At 44.2% G+C, this 18,404-nt stretch overlaps 1 protein-coding gene across 2 annotated transcripts in view; it reads left to right on the top strand.

Moving 5' to 3' along the window:
- SLC25A22 (solute carrier family 25 member 22) overlaps positions 1–18,404 on the top strand; it is a 186,192-nt gene that overhangs the window by 90,169 nt on the left and 77,619 nt on the right. For both annotated transcript variants that reach the window (XM_073604846.1, XM_073604845.1), the window contains 2 exons: positions 3,008–3,063; positions 14,138–14,228. In XM_073604846.1, the coding sequence (XP_073460947.1) occupies positions 3,008–3,063; positions 14,138–14,228 (147 nt within the window). The remainder of the gene's footprint in view (positions 1–3,007; positions 3,064–14,137; positions 14,229–18,404) is intronic.

Here is an 18,404-nt window from a genome sequence, read left to right on the forward strand (position 1 = left end):
CACCTGGATGGCAAACACCCATTTTTATTTTTTTTGCCCAAAATGTATAGAGCAGCCAATTGATTTCAGTGCGCTGCCCTATGCACGACAAGCGTGGCAAAGTAGTTTATGGTGTGTTTCCGTTTGTTTTATTTACTGCAGATTTTGCCACATTTGTTGTATTAGCATCTCACGTTTGGGGTGACATTTACAATAAGACCCCTTTCACACTGGGGCGGTTTGCAGGCGGTATTGCGCTAAAAATACCGCCTGCAAACCGCCCCTAAACAGCCTCTGCTGTTTGTTCAGTGTGAAAGCCCGAGGGCTTTCACACTGAAGCGGTGCGCAGGCAGGACGGTAAAGAAAGTCCTGCAAACCGCTTTTTTGGAGCAGTGAAGGAGCGGTGTATTCACCGTTCCTTCACCGCTCCTGCCCATTGAAATCAATGGGACAGCGCGGCTATAACCCTTTTTCGGCCGCCAGCGGGGGTTAAAACCGCACCGCTAGCGGCCGAATACCGCTGCAAGAATGACGGTACAGCAGCGCTAAAAATAGCACTGTTGTACCGCCGACGCCCCCACCGCCCCAGTGTGAAAGGGGCCTAAATGGCACTACAATCGCGAGGCACATATTTTTGCATGTTCCAGGATTGCGTGGAAATGTGCATTTCTGTGCACATTACTGGAATGTGCAGATATGAACAGAGACTAACTTATATGGTGGAAATTTGTCACAGCGTCATGCAGTGCTCCGCCATATTTTCATTTTATCCCCTTTTGTTCCCTGTTCTAATTTTTCCTTTTTCCCAAGTATGGGGCATGAGTGATTGTACATACAGAGCAGGAGATCTATGGACGGGGGAAGGATGTTCAGTAGATCAATAGAGCATATGACTGGAACCAGGGCCAAGACGGGGGGGTCACATGACCTTAGCACTATGCTCGGGGGCAGGGCACAGGTGACAGCTGCAGGCTCCCTCTCATAGCACCCCCTCCACAACACTACATCCAGGGCCGGTGCTACCATTAGGCGAGGTAGGCGCCGGCCTAGAGCGCACATCGGTAGGGGGCGCCGCCACCTGTAAACAGTGTGGTGCAACCCGCACCGAGTGCAGGCTCAGTACAAGCGGGCTGTCTGACACAGCAATGTCCTGCACAGCCGCGGTACCCAACGCTTTCCAGGACATTGTAATGTACAGTATGTTTGGTCATTGCAATGTTTTGTGATAGAACTCCCTCACTATCACTGCACTCTCCGCGTCTCCCTCCCACTACACCACCAGGTGGCAGCGCTGTGTGGAAAAAGACCGAGGCGAGCCCTTCACACGTCGCCGGTCCTCTGATGCCTGCACAGCTGTGCTAGCAGTTCCCGGCAGTGGTGGTCGGTGTTGGCAGAGACAGGCGGAAGGAGGACAGGGCGGAGCAGGAGGACGCTGGGCTGTACCAGGCTGCTGAGGAATGGGACAAGATGAGCCTCCCCCGCCCTGTACAGTACATGAATAGAACTTCCTTCTATTCATTTCCAGCACCATCCTGGGGTGACCATGGCTGACAATGTCATAGCAACCTGGGCATGCTGGGATCTGTAGTCCTGTGAGCTCTTCTCTTCACACTTTGTACTGCTGTAACCTATCAGCATTGATATGCTTTCTTTTTTGTGCGTTAACATGCACTGCATAATGTCAGATCGTCACCTCCACCATTGTCATGAGCCTAGCAGCCAGATGCCCCCAGGATAGGCCCAATCTGCGGCCTAGCAGCCCGTGGCAGACGACACACATCCACCCAGACAGCAGTCCGGGTGGCACAGAACACAGATCACCTGACCTCACCCGAATATATAGGTTTCATTGCCTTTGAATAAAAAAAAAATTCTTGGGTAATGCACCAGGTGTTTGCGCCTTCCCCTTTGTTGTTTTTGTAGCTTCACATTGGACCCCACTTCTAAGACATGACGTAGGACAGTGATCAGGTTTTCCATAGCAATCAATGACACTCTCTAGCTATGTTATTATAGGGTGTCAGTATTTGGTTGCCAAGGCCATAACTATACCTGGGAAGTATATAAAATCGGTACTAAGGGGGATTAGGAGTGGAGAATGGGTGGGGCTAACTGCAGTGCCCTTATTTTGCCATGCTGAATGCTGGGTTTGGCCAAATTGTGCTGAATGGTGGGTTTGGCCAAGTCTGACTCTTCTCTCATACATGTAAAAATCTGCAATTTTTTGCTAAAAAATTACTTAGCACTCCAAAACATTATATATTTTTTTAAGCAGAGGCCCAAGAGAATAAAATGTTAGCTGTTGCAATTTATGTCACATGATATTTGCATGGCTGTTTTTCAAACACAATTTTTTTGGAAAAAATACACTTTGTAATGAATTTTGGTGAACACACACACAATATAATGCCCAATTTTTTGGTATAATATAAAAACCAATGTTGTGTAAATAGATAACAAACATGTCACACTTTACATGTATAACGACAAACTACCGTACATTAAATTATCCTTAGGTGATGCTTTAAAAGCGTTTATAAGTTACAAGTTTTTTTTTAACAGAAAGGAAGGGTCAGCTTACAAGTTTAGAGATACACAGGAGGTCTGGTGTATGATATATTGTGCTTGCTCTGACTTTCGCAGCAATACCACACGTGTGTGGTAAGTTTCTCACAGCCACAATTTAGATTTCGACCTACTATGGAAATTTGATAATGATCAGTGTTATTGGAAACAAAGATGTTACAGTATAGGTATGGGAACGAAAACTCCTGCAGCACTCCTACCGATCCATTATGGCACTATGCATGCTTATTCTGCAGGGGATTACACAGAACTCAGATTAAATAAGGTACACCGAGCGAACGTTCTGATCTAAGAACAGTTGTTATTTACTTGATAGAATTAGTAGATTGGTTTCAATTGTTGCTGGAATTGCTTTTTTACCATATATAAAATACTATTACCATATATAAAATAACATGATTGAACAATGTACAGATAATGACTGTTGTTGGTTTATTTGCAGGTCAGACTGCCTTATTAAAACAATACGCTCAGAAGGATACTTTGGCATGTATAGAGGTAAGTAAACTTTCAGGTGTATGTATTATTCGTAACACATATAATAGGAATTCATTTACAAGAAAACATTTAAAAAAAAAATAAAGGTGTGTGTCTGATGTATGAACACTAGAAGAAAACAAAATTATATTCAAAATGGGATTGTAACCTGCAGCTATCAGCAACATTTCGTGTTTAATTTGCAGGAAAAAACTTGATATGTTCCTCTAAAGAAATCTGTGCTGAGCAACCCTTCAAAAATTGAGGCCAGAGTGTTTCCACTTATTGTAAACGTACTTGCTTTCTGCATTGTAAAGGCATATCCGGTAGATGTTTGCTCCTGACTAGAGGTTGGAGGACATTTAGCCTGTTACATCTGGTACCCATGGTATCAATTTCATATTTGCAATAGGATTTTCAGTTTGGGTGGATATTACACAGATCCTTGGCTGTGTTGTCTGACAGGATACCTACTATTGGTAATAGCCCTTTGCGCTATTTGGTGTTGATATATGGCAGACATCCCAACCTGCAAAAATTCATTTCAGGGAGGTGGTAAACTCATTTCAGGGAGGTGGTAAACTCATTTCAGGGAGGTGGTAAACTCATTTCAGGGAGGTGGTAAACTCATTTCAGGGAGGTGGTAAACTCATTTCAGAGAGGTGGCGCCTTGCGCCCACAAATCACCTTTTTAATATTTTTCCACAGTGCTTCTGGGGAAGGGGGTGGGTGGTATGTGGCAGTGGACGGTGTCAGTAGTTTTTTTATTTTTACTAATTGATTTTTTTACAATTTAATTTGAGCCTACATTGTCTCTAATCTGTACGCCATATGCAATCCAACTTGTGACCAATCTTGGCTTCATGATGTGTCTGAGTCACTTGAGCAGACCAATATCAGTGCCACAGATGAAAGAAGCACCAAACTAGCTGTGTGGAGATGTCAATTGATCTTGCCTCAGTAGGCTTTAGGAAGGATTTGGGCAGATAGTCAGTTTTACAAAAGTAAACTTCCTGTATATGATTGCTATAGAGGCCAGATTACCAACCAATAATACATACAATACATCAGAAGTGGAGAAGCCAGAATCTGGAGCAGATGTGCGTGGCAACCAATCAGCTTCTATCTTAAGCTTATTCAGTTAAGCTTTGAAAATGTAAGATAGATGCTGATTGGTTGTCACGCACAGCTGCTCCAGATTCTGGCTGATTCAGTTTTGAAAATTTCCTCTCAATAAGTATAACCATTTGAGTACCAGCCTATAATATCACTTCCATTACTAGGCAATTTTAAATTTGCAGCTCAACACTGTACCAAACTGGATTGCTTTTCTTTTTTGAGACAGATAGAACTTTCTCTTAGTATTTATTAACCACTAGATGTTTTATTTTTTACTATATAAAGGTAAAAAGACCAACAATTTTGAAAAGAAAGTTTCAATTTCTGTTTTAAAACATATCAAATAAAATTACCAAGACAATACAAAAATAAAAGTACAGTGGAAAGTAGTTACCCTAAGGTGATTAAAACATGGAGCTTAATAACTGTCCACTAGATACAGAATAACATTAATGTATGTATAGTTCACACACAGAGGGAGGAGGAAGTGACGGGTTAATACACAGGCCACATACAGTGGGAAGATAGAGATGAGGAGTTAGGCTCGATTCACACCTATGCATGTTGCTTTTGAGCGTTTTTGGAGGGTTTTTTTTCATGCTTGCCACGTTTTTGAGCCGCGTTTTTGCCGCGTTTTTGCCGCGATTTGCGTTTTTGATGCTTGTCCATTGAAAACCATTACATGCAAAACGCTGCTTTTTGCATGAAAAAAAGTCCCCGACCCTTTCCAAAAACGCTGAGATACAAAAAAGCATTGATGTGAACATGTTCCATAGGAACCCATGTTAAAAAAATTCCCGTGCATTTCTGCAAAATGCAAAATGCATCAAAAAACGCGCTAGTGTGAATGGGGCCTGATGCAGGATAAGAGAGGTGAAGGAGTTAATATACAGATCACTTAGAAAGAGGCTGGAGATGAGATGTACAGGAGAGGGAGGGAGCAAAAGGGTTTATAAAACAATTCCACAATTAGTTCAAATTTCCTCACAATTTGTCTGTTGCTGCTGCCCCCTTTATTTATTTATTTTTTCATTGACAAAATACTCACTTCCTCCTTTTCCTCTGGTATGACAGAAGGGAGCTCGCTAAGACAGTACACTTTTTACATTGGTCATCTTAGTGATCAGAAGGTACAGAGTCACTCAGACTGGCTCTGTATACTGTGCCTGTGATCCGAGCTGTCCAGTGACAGCTCAAACCACAGCCATTATTGGGCACACTGGCCAGCTGAACGTAAATAAGCATTCACCACTTTGCAGTTTTAGGACATATGCGATAAACAAGTGGTTATAATAAATGTTCAGATGTGGCACCCCGCTGCTTAGAAATAATAGGGGGGCAAAACTTTTAATAAACACATTTTTGTATGAAAGAAAGCTTCCAAAAAAAAGACCAATGCAGTAGGCCCTAAAGCCTGGTTCACACCTATGCATTTTTTAGCGCGTTTTCAGCTTTAGCAGAAACACACTACAGTCCATTTTGACATGGTTTCCTATGGATGTAGTTCACATCTGTGCATTTTATGGAAGGGGACAGGGACTTTTCTCTGGTTTTTGGTTCCATAGATTTCAATGGATGAAAAGCATGTATTGAAAAGTGCGAAATGCACCTGGAATATGCAAGCTGCAACCTGCATAGGTGTGAATCAGGCCGAAAAAAGACGGATAAAGAAAGATAAATGGGATAATGGTACATTTTACAGTGGCAATAGCTATTGGTGCACGCATGGACCAGAATGTTTTAGATTTGGAATAAAAACTGGCGGATGCCTCATCAGTACTTATACCTCTAAGGCCCCTTTCACACTGGGGCGGTTTGCAGGCACTATTGCACTAATAATAGCGCCTGCAAGCCGACCCGAAACAGCCGCTGCTGTCTCTCCAGTGTGAAAGCCCCAAGGGCTTTCACACTGGATCGGTACACTAGCAGGACGGGAAAAAAGTCCTGCTAGCAGCATCTTCGAAGCGGTGAAGGAGCGGTGTATACACCACTCCTTCCCATTGAAATCAATGGGACAGCACGGCTATACCACCGGCAAAGCGCCTCTGTAGAGATGCTTTGCAGGTGGTTTTTAACCCTTTCTCGGGGTAAAACCTCCCTGCTAGCGGCCGAATACCGACGGTAAAGCGCTGCTTACAATAGCGGCACTTTACCGCCGACGCCGCCCCAGTGTTAAAGGGGCCTAATAGTCTCCCTACAAAAATCAAATATGTTTCTAAAATCTTGAACAACTGAGAGTATTGATCCAGGAGGAAATTATTAGACCTAAAAGCATAGGTTAGCATGGCAAAATAAATATATATTGTGCCTCATTACAGCTTCTATCCCTTCTATGTTATGTCTGGTTCAAATTTACCACTATCTGTGGAAAGTAGGGTTGCATCAATACCATTTTTTATCAGCGAGTGCGAGTACCGATACTTTCCGTCAAATACTCGCCGATACCGAGTACCGATACTTTGCGAAGCAATTTGCATAAATACCAAAAAAATTGGCGCAAATCGCACTGTAAAGAATCACATGCAATTTTAACAGAAATGCTGTGCAATTCCTGTCTGAATCGCATGCGATTTCCCCCACTGCTCCTGTGTGTGTATAGAAAGGGAAAGCGCCATCAAGTGGGCAGTTTAAAAAAAATGTTAGAACTCACAGTACATATCTGGACACATGCAAAATAATCTACATATCAGGGCCGCTGGAGGTGCTTCCAGGGCTGGAGGTGAAGTTCTGGGACCCCATGGGCATAGGGAGGATGGGATGTCGGCTTTGGGGCAGACCGCCTCTACATCTCTTCCAGCCCTGTGAGTACCTCCAGCAGCCGTGATTTGCTATCATTGGCGGACCAGGACACCTATGTAGATTAATTTGCATGTGGCCAGATATGTACTGTGGGTTCTAACATTTTTTAAACTGCTCACTAGATGGCGTTTTTCCCTTTCTATAACACACAGGAGCGGTGGGGGAAATTGCATTCAATTTGGACAGGAATCGCACAGCATTCCTGTTCAAATCGCATGCAATTGTTTGCAGTGCAATTTACGCCCATTCATTTTGTATTGGCACCACACTGCAAAGTATCCATTTCGGTATTGGGGGCATTTGTGCGAGTACCGATACCTGCGCAAATACTTGGTATCTGTACCAGTATATTTGTATTTTGTGAACACAGATCTAATGCACAGATCCCGTACACACGATTTGAAAATCGGATGAAAAATACCGCTTTCGAATCGATCGTACGATAATTGGATCATTAGTACAGAGCTTTTTCGAGAGCCGATCACGACAGTTCATCTGATATTATCCGATTGGACAAACACAACATTTTTTTTCATATGATACTAGATCATATGATTTTCGTTTAATCAGTACAGTTGTTATCCGAAAATACAATAGAAATACACTACAACACGTGACATCACTACCGATTTTTTTCTTCTGTCGTACGAGAATTTTCGTAACTTTAGTAACCTCTTCATTTTTGATATGCGACTTGCATGCAAAAAAAAAAAACGGACGATCTGTCGATCTTTATGAGCCATACCTATCACTCTTCTTTTTACTTATCTGAAAGAAGGTGAGGTTAGATTTACAGTGTACTCTGTGAGGTTAAATAATTACACATGTGAATGCCCCAATGCTTTGTATTATTTAAAATAAACTAGATACTTTGTTTTCAGCCCTGAAATGGGCAATGCTTTTTATGTATGATTTATGGGTAGTTTTAATTTATCCCAATTCCCTTTTTACATTTTTTTGTTTGCATTTGTAAGTTTTTGTATACACCCCTTTTTTTCTGCTGACATAATGTGGTTGGCATTTGCCTAAAGTTTACATTTTTTTTAAACACAGCTTGAATAATTACTTAGAATAGTCTGGCGCCAGTTTCCAATTCTAGAAGAGTTATTATTCAGTTACAGTGGTTATTGTTTAGTTATAACAGCACAGCATTAGAAATTATAAAGTGGACATTTTAGTTGATGTGGTAAATACCTTTTGAACTTTCCAAGTACCAAAACTAGATGGATCACTTTTAAGGTATCTGTGCAAAGAAAGAAAATACATCTCGTTAGTCTCTATGGCCCAGACAAGCCTGACTGCGTCAAAGATAATGCCGACTCCTCCATGTCACCAGTGGCATATGTAGGCTTACTCTGAGGCACCAGGTATAAGGCTTGCCCTGTCTTTATAATGAGAGAGCTCAAACTTCCAGGTTCTTTCCTTTAGGTAGGCCATTCTAGTAGTTGCTGACACATAGAAAACAGATGAGAAGTAGTAGTATCAAATTGTATGGCAGAGTTTTAGCCAGGGACCAGTGTAGGGTAGGGTTGCCACCTGTCCGGGATTCACCCAGACAGTCCGGGTTTTGAATCCTGTGTCTGGGTTTCGGACACATTATTCAGACCAGGTTGTTGCTGCCCAAGTAACCAAGATAGTCACACACAAATCTGTTGCTATCAAGGAGCTGCGGTGGCTGTCTAGGGGCAGGTTCGACATCACGGGGGGGGGGGACACACAGGGAGATTATGTCAGCAAGAGCAATTTGGCCACGCCCACTGTTCAATGCTATGCGCACCACATTGCTACTCTCCTTGGAGCACCCAAAGATGTCCCAGGCCCCCAAAGTGTTCGGGTTTGGCTTGAAGAAAAGGTGACAACCCTAGTGAGGGTGGCATCTTATCTTATTCAAGGACCAGGAAAAAGGCCAGGGCAGGTGACAAATAAGGATATTCAAGGAATACACAAGATAAAACCAGAATGAGAATTAGAATCTTCAGAAAGATCACCATAATTTACAGATTGTCAGAATTCTTTGCAGAGGCACTTTTACAGTACACCGAATAGCTTTTTAGGGTCAAGTATGAGGTCTTCAAAGGTGCTCTGACTCAACTACAAGACCATAAACTTTATCTTCAGTGACATATAAGGCTTATAAGACCTGGTGTTGCATTTATCCCTTGGATCGATTCAGACAGTTTAACTCAATGAATACACTCACAAGTTGAGGATGTCAGATGAGGAAAGCCTTTTGAATGTTCCGTTTAATGGGGGATAATTGTAGGTAGAAAAACATTAATGTTGTTAGCCACATGGAAAGATGCATACATGATGACAGGCAACTGTAGAAAGACTACAGAGAGGGGGGGGAGGAGTATACACAAGTACGATGAGAGAAAGAGCTTAGCTAGACAACAGGAAACAGCTAAAAAACACAGAAAAAATCACATAGTGTAACACAGGGGTAGGCAACCCCCGACACTGGTGCTGCAAGCAGAACGCAAAGCCTCTTTTGCCCATCAGCAGAGCAGTGCAGGGAAGTGTCAGTGAGACACTAATGCATTCCAATTTCAGAATTTCCCACACCACACCTGAACTGAGGGGGAGGCACTGTGCCTCCGACATTGTAAAAGATGGTAAGCATTGTTTGGTTCTCTAACTTTGCTGTAGCTGCGATCGTCAGCTTTTGCGATGGGGAAGAGATTGGGTGCAGTACTGCTAGGGAGGGCAGCCCCTGTTTCCAGGAGGAGGAGAAGGACTGTCTTGGCCACTGCTAAAGCCAATCACAGTCCTGCTAGCCCCGCCCACCATCTGGAGGAAGATGACTTGCTTGGTTGCCACTACCATCTCTGTAAGAAGGGATTTCACTGTGATTGAGAAAACCACAATCAGGTGACAGTTTGTGGAATTACTGTTGAGCTTCTGGGAACTTTGTTGAAATTATTCCTGAACCTTTGCGTCACTTACTACTGAACACCTGCATGCTGTGTCCCTTTAAGCCAGAGCCAGTATACAGCGCAATGAAAATCACACCCAACCACTTTTTCCTAGCTGTGGGGGCCCAACTTATGATTTTGCACACAGGCCCACTGCTTTCAGAAAATGCCCCTGACCTGAGCTCATCATTGCGCATCCATTCCATATGCTTGTATTTGACATCACATACAAGCACGTGGGCTGGATGCGAGATGTGAATTAGCAGGATGAGTGTGCCAGGACAGGTAGATGGGCAGCACAGTGGTGTAGTGGTTAGCACATTCACCTGGCAGCAAAAAGGGTCGCTGGTTTGAATCCTGACCACGACACCATCTGGCTGGAGTTTGCATGTTCTCCCTGTGCCTGCGTGGGTGTCCTCCGGGTACTCTGGTTTCCTCCTTTGTAAGCTCCTTGAGGGTAGGGACTGATGTATATGTAAAGTGCGTAAATTGACGGCGCTATATTAGTAACTGAAATTAAAAAAATGTGTCTCATCTCTGCTTCTATTCACCACCCTGCATATCACGCATATCATAGATGAGAAGAGCTTACAGCGGTGGAGCAGATGAGCGGGAGGGTAACGAGCTGGAGAAAACGAGCAGGAGGGGTTCAGAGGTGGAACAGAAGAGCAGGAGGGTACAGCAGATGTGCAGGGAGGTACAGTGGTGAAAGAGCTGAGAAGGGGGTTCAGCAGTGTGACAGAAGAGCAGGGGGGGTCAGTTTTGGGCCAGATGAGCAGGGGGGTTCAGTGTTGGGGCAGAAAAGCAGGGGGTGGGGCAGATGTGAAAGGAGGTGTATTGGTGGGGCAGATGAGCAGGGGTTTACAGCGGTAAAGGTGAGACAGATGTGCAGGAGGTACATTGGTGGGGCAGATGAGAAAGCGGATTACAGTGGTGTGACAGATGAGCAGTTGGGTTCAGTGTTAGGACAGATAAGAAGGTGATTTTGTAGTGAGACAGAAGAGCATGGGGATACAGAGGTGGAGCAGATGAGAAAAGGGGTACATTGATGGGGCAGATGTGCATGTAGGTACAGTGGTGGGGCAGATGAGAAAGGGGGAACATTGGTGGGGCAGATGTGCAGGAGGTACAGTGGTGGAAGGGATGATAAGGGGGTTCAGCGGTGGGCCAGATGAGCGTGAGGTACAGTCGTGGGGCAAATGAGAAAGGGGGTTACAGTGGTGGGCAGATAAATTCAGTGTTAGGACAGATGAGAAGATGGTTCAGTGCTGGAGCAGATGTGCATGGAGGTACAGTGGTGGGGCAGGTGAGAAAGGGGGAACATTGATGGGGCAGATGTACAGTGGTGGGGCAGATGAGAAAGGTGGGGCAGATGAGCAGGGGGGTACACTGGTCGGGCAGATGAGCAGGATGGTACAGTGATGGGGCAGATGTGCAGGGGGTTACAGTGGTGGAGCAGATGTGCAGGGGGTTACAGTGGTGGGGCAGATGAGAAAGGGGGAACATTGGTGGGGCAGATGTACAGGGGGGTTACAGTGGTGGGACAGATGACCAGCATGGTACAGTGGTGGGGCAGATGTGCAGGGTAGTACAGTGGTGGGATGGATGTGCAGGGTAGTACAGTGGTGGGGCAGATGTGCAGGGTAGTACAGTGGTGGGGCAGATGAGAAAGAGGGAACATTGGTGGGGCAGATGTACAGGGGGGTTACAGTGGTGGGACAGATGTGCAGGGGGTTACAGTAGTGGAGCAGATGTGCAGGGGGTTACAGTAGTGGAGCAGATGTGCAGGGGGTTACAGTGGTGGGGCAGATGAGAAAGCGGGAACATTGGTGGGGCAGATGTACAGGGGGGTTACAGTGGTGGGACAGATGTGCAGGGTAGTACAGTAGTGGAGCAGATGTGCAGGGGGTTACAGCGGTGGGGCAGATGAGAAAGGGGGAACATTGGTGGGGCAGATGTACAGGGGGGTTACAGTGGTGGGACAGATGTGCAGGGGGTTACAGTAGTGGAGCAGATGTGCAGGGGGTTACAGTGGTGGGGCAGATGAGAAAGGGGGAACATTGGTGGGGCAGATGTACAGGGGGGTACAGTGGTGGGGCAGATGACCAGGATGGTACAGTGGTGGGGCAGATGTGCAGGGTAGTACAGTGGTGGGACGGATGTGCAGGGTAGTACAGTGGTGGGGCAGATGTGCAGGGTAGTACAGTGGTGGGGCAGATGAGAAAGGGGGAACATTGGTGGGGCAGATGTACAGGGGGGTTACAGTGGTGGGACAGATGTGCAGGAGGTACAGTGGTGGAAGGGATGATAAGGGGGTTCAGCAGTGGGACAGAAGAGCAGGGGGGTTCAGTGTTAGGGCAGAAAAGCAGGGGTGGGGCAGATGTAAAAGGAGGTACATTGGTGGGGCAGATGAGCAGATGGGTTCAGTGTTAGGACAGATGAGAAGATGATTCAGTAGTGAGACAGAAGAGCATGGGGATACAGAGGTGGAGCAGATGAGAAAAGGTGTACATTGATGGGGCAGATGTGCATGGAGGTACAGTGGTGGGGCAGATGTACAGGGGGTTACAATGGTGGGACAGATGAGCAGGGGGTACAGAGGTGGGGCAGATGTGCAGGGTAGTACAGTGGTGAAACAGATTTGCAGGGGGGACAGTGATCTGAGGCATGAGAGTGCGGGATGTTAATTTCTCACTACTAAAGTAGTTTACAGCATTTACCTTATAAAAAAATCCTTTTCGTGATTGAGAGTGTGAAGTTGACTTTTTTGTTATAAAATCGGCACGCTCAATTTCTTGGAAAACATTTTTTGGCACACTGTGCTCAAAAGGTTTCCTACCCCTGGTGTAATACAACAAAAGATTTTTAAGTGGCTGCAGTAATAAATTACAAGCACTTACTCAAACATATTTTTGTAGTTTAGTTCTTATACTCCCTATATTATATGTTTGAGCAGGGCCGTTGATTAGAGGGTACCACCAGCTCTTCTGTTCATCAGTTCAACGGGGGGGGGGGGGGGGGGGCAGACAGCTGACAAGCAAAAGGATCTGGCACAGGAGAGTGTGATCGGTGCAGTGATGACAGTAACATGCAGAAAATCCAGAATATTGCTGCACTCCTTGGTATCTTTATTGAAGCATTAAAATTATATCACAGGTATGACAGGAACATTAAAAAGTGATGCGTTTCGAGCTAAATTCAGTGCTTACTCAAACCTCATACTATGAGGTTTGAGTAAGCGCTGAATGTAGCGTGAATTGCATAATTTTAATGCTTCAATAAAGATACCAAGGAGTGCAGCAATATTCTGGATTTGTGTATGTTACTGAATCTCACAGATAAGCTGTGCATCACGCTGGGTTCCAATTCACAACATGTTAGAGTTGGTCTCTCACCTAGAGTGGCATTACTTTGGCTTTACTGCAGTTGTGGCAGCATTTACTGGAACCGATCCCCTGGAAAAAGCCAGCTCCCTCTCCTCTCCCTTTCTTCAGCTGCTGCAGGGGGGAATCACAGGGGATTGGTTCCAGTAAATGCTGCCCCCGACGCTAGGGTTGCCACCTCATCCCTTTAAACCCGAACACATATGAATTACACAGGTTCTGAGGCTAATTGAATGCAGGTATGGTACCAAGTGAGTTTATTTACCTTACCTTTACCTTAATCAGCCACAGAACCTGTGTAATTAATATGTGTTTAAAGGGATGAGGTGGCAACACTACCCGCCACACCGATAGCACCCTCCTCTCCAAGTGCCCTTCCTTCTGCTGCCTGGGCCCCCCTGGTCCATCTTTTTCCCCCGCAGCACTTCTTGCTTCCCCTTCTCGTCCCGCCGGCTGCTGTGAGCCACAGGAGATCGGTGTCAGGATGGAGAGTGGGGTGGGGCCAGCAAATATATTGTATGTCATATTTACCGGCTCCTCCCTTTTCTGACTGAACACTTTAAGGTACACTGCCATCTCATTCAAAATTAAAGTGCTGCATTACCAAAGTGCGCCTCGAGGCACGGTAAAGGGTGCCAGTTGGATAGGTTCTTTTCATTTCCATTTGACACACCAGGAAGTGGGAGAAAACATCCCCAGCCAGAGTACAGACAGCAATATAAATCTGACAGAAGTTCTCACCCTTCACAGTTTGGAGGTAGTTAAAACATCTCACAAGTTTGTGTTTATTCTGATGCTGCCAAGTTCTTGAACTTTTTGCTGTAGTGTTGCAATATTTGCAGCTTCTCCAAGTTTAGAATTCTTTGTTTCTCTCTGCAGGTGCTGCTGTAAATTTAACCCTTGTTACCCCAGAGAAGGCAATCAAATTAGCAGCAAATGACTTCTTTAGACAAGCACTATCCAAAGATGGGTGAGTAAAGCTTGAAATTATAACAATTATATACAGTTGTGCTCATAAGTTTACATACCCTGGCAGAATTTGATTTCTTGGACATTTTTCGGAGAATATGAATAACACAAAAGCTTTTCTTTCACTCATGGTTAGTGTTTGGCTAAAGCCATTTATTATCAATAAACTGTGTTTACTCTTTCTAAGTCATAATCACAACAGAAACTACCCTAATGACCTTGATCAAAGTTTGCATACCCCAGTTCTTAATACCATGTATTGCCTCCTTTAATATCAATGACAGCTTAAAGTCTTTTGTGGTATTTGTGGATAAGGCTCTTTATCTTCTCAGATGGTAAAGCTGCCCATTCCTCTTGGCAAAAAGCCTCCAGTTCCTGTAAATTCTTGGGCTGTCTTGTATGAACTGCACGTTTGAGATCTCCCCAGAGTGGCTCAATGATATTGAGGTCAGGAGACTGAGATGGCCACTCCAGAACCTTCACTTTATTTTGCTGTAGCCAATGACAGGTCTACTTGGCCTTGTGTTTTGGATCATTGTCATGTTGAAATGTCCAAGTACGTCCAAGGCGCAGCTTCCTGGCTGATGAATGCAAATGTTCCTCCAGTATTTTTTGATAATATACTGCATTCATCTTACCATCAATTTTGAACAAATTTCCTGTAGCTCACACATCCCCAAAACATCAGCGACTACTGTGTTTCATAGTAGGAATGGTATACCTTTCATCATAGGCCTTGTTAACTCCTCTCCAAATGTAGCGTTTATGGTTGTGGCCAAAAAGCTCAGTTTAGGTCTCATCACTCCAAATGACTTTGTGCCAGAAGGTTTGAGGTTTGTCTCTGTGCTGTTTGGCGTATTGTAAGCGGGATACTTTGTGGCATTTGCGTAGTGATGGCTTTCTTCTGGCGACTCGACCATGCAGCCCATCTTTCTTCAAGTGCGTGTGCTTATTGTGTATCTTGAAACAGCCACACCACGTTTTCAGAGAGTCCTGTATTTCACCTAAAGTTATTTGTGGGTTTTTCTTTGCATCCCGAACAATTTTCCTGGCAGTTGTGGCTAAAACTTTAGTTGGTCTACCTGACCGTGGTTTGGTTTCAACAGAACCCCTAATTTTCCACTTCTTAATTAGAGTTTGAGCACTGCTGATTGGCAGCCTCAATTCCTTGAATATCTTTTTATATCCCTTTCCTGTTTTATACAGTTCAACTACCTTTTCCCACAGATCCTATGACAATTCTTTTGCTTTTCCCATGACTCAGAATCCAGAAATGTCAGTGCAGCATTTGATGAAAGATGCAAGGGTCTGTCAGGAGTCCAGAAACTCATTAACCTTTTGTACACACACACTAATTACAAGCAAACAGATCACAGGTGAGGATGTAGATATAAGCGTGAGAGACTACACTTTATATATTTTTTCCCAGGTGAGGATAGTTACCTTTAATAGCCATTCAAACCCCTTTGTGTCAACTTGTGTGCATGTTATCAGGCCAAAATCACCAGGGTATGTAAACTTTTGATCAGGGTCACAGTTGATTTATAATAAATGGCTTCAGCCAAACACTAACCATGAATGAAAGAAATGGTTTTGTGTTAATCGTATTCTCTTATTCGAAATCATAAATTCTGCCAGGGTATGTAAACTTATGAGCACAACTGTATACATGTTTGTGTATTTAGCTAGATATAGACTGAATGTAACAAATAGAAATGAAAAGAAAAATAATGTAAAAATGAACTGTAATGAAAAAGACCCTGGGATGATCTGGAAATAGGGAATATGAGACAGATGGAGAAGAGGTGGAAGCACAGACTCATGGGGGGGAGGTTGTTCACACACAGAGAGGACGCTCCGCATAACATGCAGAGAGGAGAGAGAAGAAGGGGGAAGGGTGGAGTAGGGAAGAGGACATTTAATTAATGGAGGACACTGGATGTATGATCAGTGGATTGTGCATAAAGAGATTTGACTATTCAGGTGAGATGGGATAATTGTGTTTGAGGGAAATTGCCTGAATTGCCCATAGCAAGAGGTTCAAGTTCATGTTTCGACTAATAGTAAAGACTAATAGTAGGACAATAAAGAATGGGTTATGATTGGTAGTTTTGAATATATCACAAGCAGCTGTTTAAGCATTCTTATACTGTGGTTTTAACATTATTTGATTAAAATAGCCATCTTAAGTGAGTCTAATAAATTGTAAACACCATAGCTCCCTACTGTCCCTCATTTGGAGACCAAATCCCTTGTGCAGACTCAGTTGTCCCTATGTTGGTCTGATGTGGACTTTTTATAGAGATGTTACTACATTTGTTATTTTGGAAAGCCAAAATAAAAGAAAAATAGAGGTCAAAAGGGTACTTGTGTGGTTTAGTCAATGTGTGGCAAATGACTACAATGGATGGTGGGTTTCACCTTGCAGGGGGCGAGCTCCCTATTCTAGTGGCCCTGCCTACATGCTTGACTGCTGATGCTCCCCATCAGCAGAAACCACATGACCAATGGGCATCGCATGGTCTAGGGCATGTTCACATGGCACCTCTTCTGTTTGGTCGTTACCTTGTTGATGTCACTCAAGGTGATAGCCCAAATAAAGTAGTGCACTGGTTTTCTCTAAAGTGGCAAAAAATTCTAAAGCACTGTACAACAAGCAGGTAAATTGGGTACAAAGGCCACATACAACTACTAACTGTAAATGTCAATTGGTCCTTTCTCAAATGAGCCCTTTAAAGTGGTTGTAAAAACTGAAGGATTTTTTACCTTTATGCATGAAGGTAAAAAACATTCAGTGTGCAGCTCTCCCCCCTTAGCTACCCCTAATACTTACCTAAGCCCGATCTCGATCCAGCGATGTGCACGAGACCCGAGGCTCTCCCGAGTCTCACCCATCTGATTGGCTAAGATGCAGCGGCAGAAGCCACGGGCTACCGCTGCTGTTAACCACAACCAGTTAGGCGGGAGCGGGGTCGGGGCTGAGCTTACACGCTCTCTGTGTTTTATGGGAGGAAGGGGGGCAGGGAAAATGTTATTATAGTAGAAAAGAAAAGGACACACATGTAGATGAGGAAAGGCCATGTAAGCATGACTGGGTTGTGTGCAGAAGTAAAGGGCAGAACACTGGTTAAAGTGACCAGCGCACATATAAAAGTCTACAGATTTGCAGTCTGAGTATACAAGGTCTGTATTCATTGGCCAACCTGTTGGGTTGCCTGTCCATAGACATACATAAGTAAAGTGCTATAACTCTGGTTGGGCTGTTAACCTTTCTTTTTCAGAACTTAAAGTAGAGTTACACTTGTTTTTCAGTTTATTAAAAGTCAGCAACTACAGAAAGTGTAGCGGCTGACTTTTAATAAACACACACTCTCCCCCGCCTCTCCTCTGCGCCGGCATCACTAGCATGGGCACCCAGCTATGACAGCTTGCGGCTTATCTGCCGGGTGCGCATGCACAAGTCACGCTGCGCTGTCCTGAATGGCCGAGCAATCTTCTGGGACCTGTGACGCATCCCAAAAGATTGCAGGGAGGGAGGGGGAGAGGAGGAGTCGCCTAGGCGGCGCAAGCAGAAGTGGGAGTTGGGTACCTGTCAAAACTAGGTACCTACTCCCCCCCCAAAAAAATTACATTTCAAATGTGGCATATCATGGGGTTAGGACTCCTTAAAGTGGAAGTTCCACTTTTGGGTGGAACTCCACTTTAATTTAACATATTAAAATATTTGTTTCGTGCCTCCAGTTCAGCTCAAAGAAAGTGAAAAGGATGCTGAATTTGTGGCAAGATCAACAGGTATTTTCTGTACCTGTCTAAAATGTTCTGTAACAGGATGGGTAATTGACCGAATAATCAGAGAGCATAACTGTAACACTCAGTATACTAAACAAGTGCAAAGTAGAATCAATAATGCAAAACAGGGTCAGAATGTCAAAGAGCATGTATACACTGCAGAATAATGCAAAGCAGATTATGAAAGCTGCACAACCCACTACAATGCCATGACATCCAGCCCATCTCCATTGACAATGAATGGTCCTTGTGGCCTCAGGGTTGACATGCAATATTTAAATAAGGCATTAAAAGACTTGTAGATGGTGTAAATGTGGAGTTATAAAAGATATGACACTGTTGCAGCATTTCTATATATTTATTATTATAATGTTTGTGTGTTTTGACA

Source organism: Aquarana catesbeiana, linkage group LG11, assembly GCF_042186555.1.
Source record: "Aquarana catesbeiana isolate 2022-GZ linkage group LG11, ASM4218655v1, whole genome shotgun sequence".
Classification (NCBI taxonomy): domain Eukaryota; kingdom Metazoa; phylum Chordata; class Amphibia; order Anura; family Ranidae; genus Aquarana; species Aquarana catesbeiana.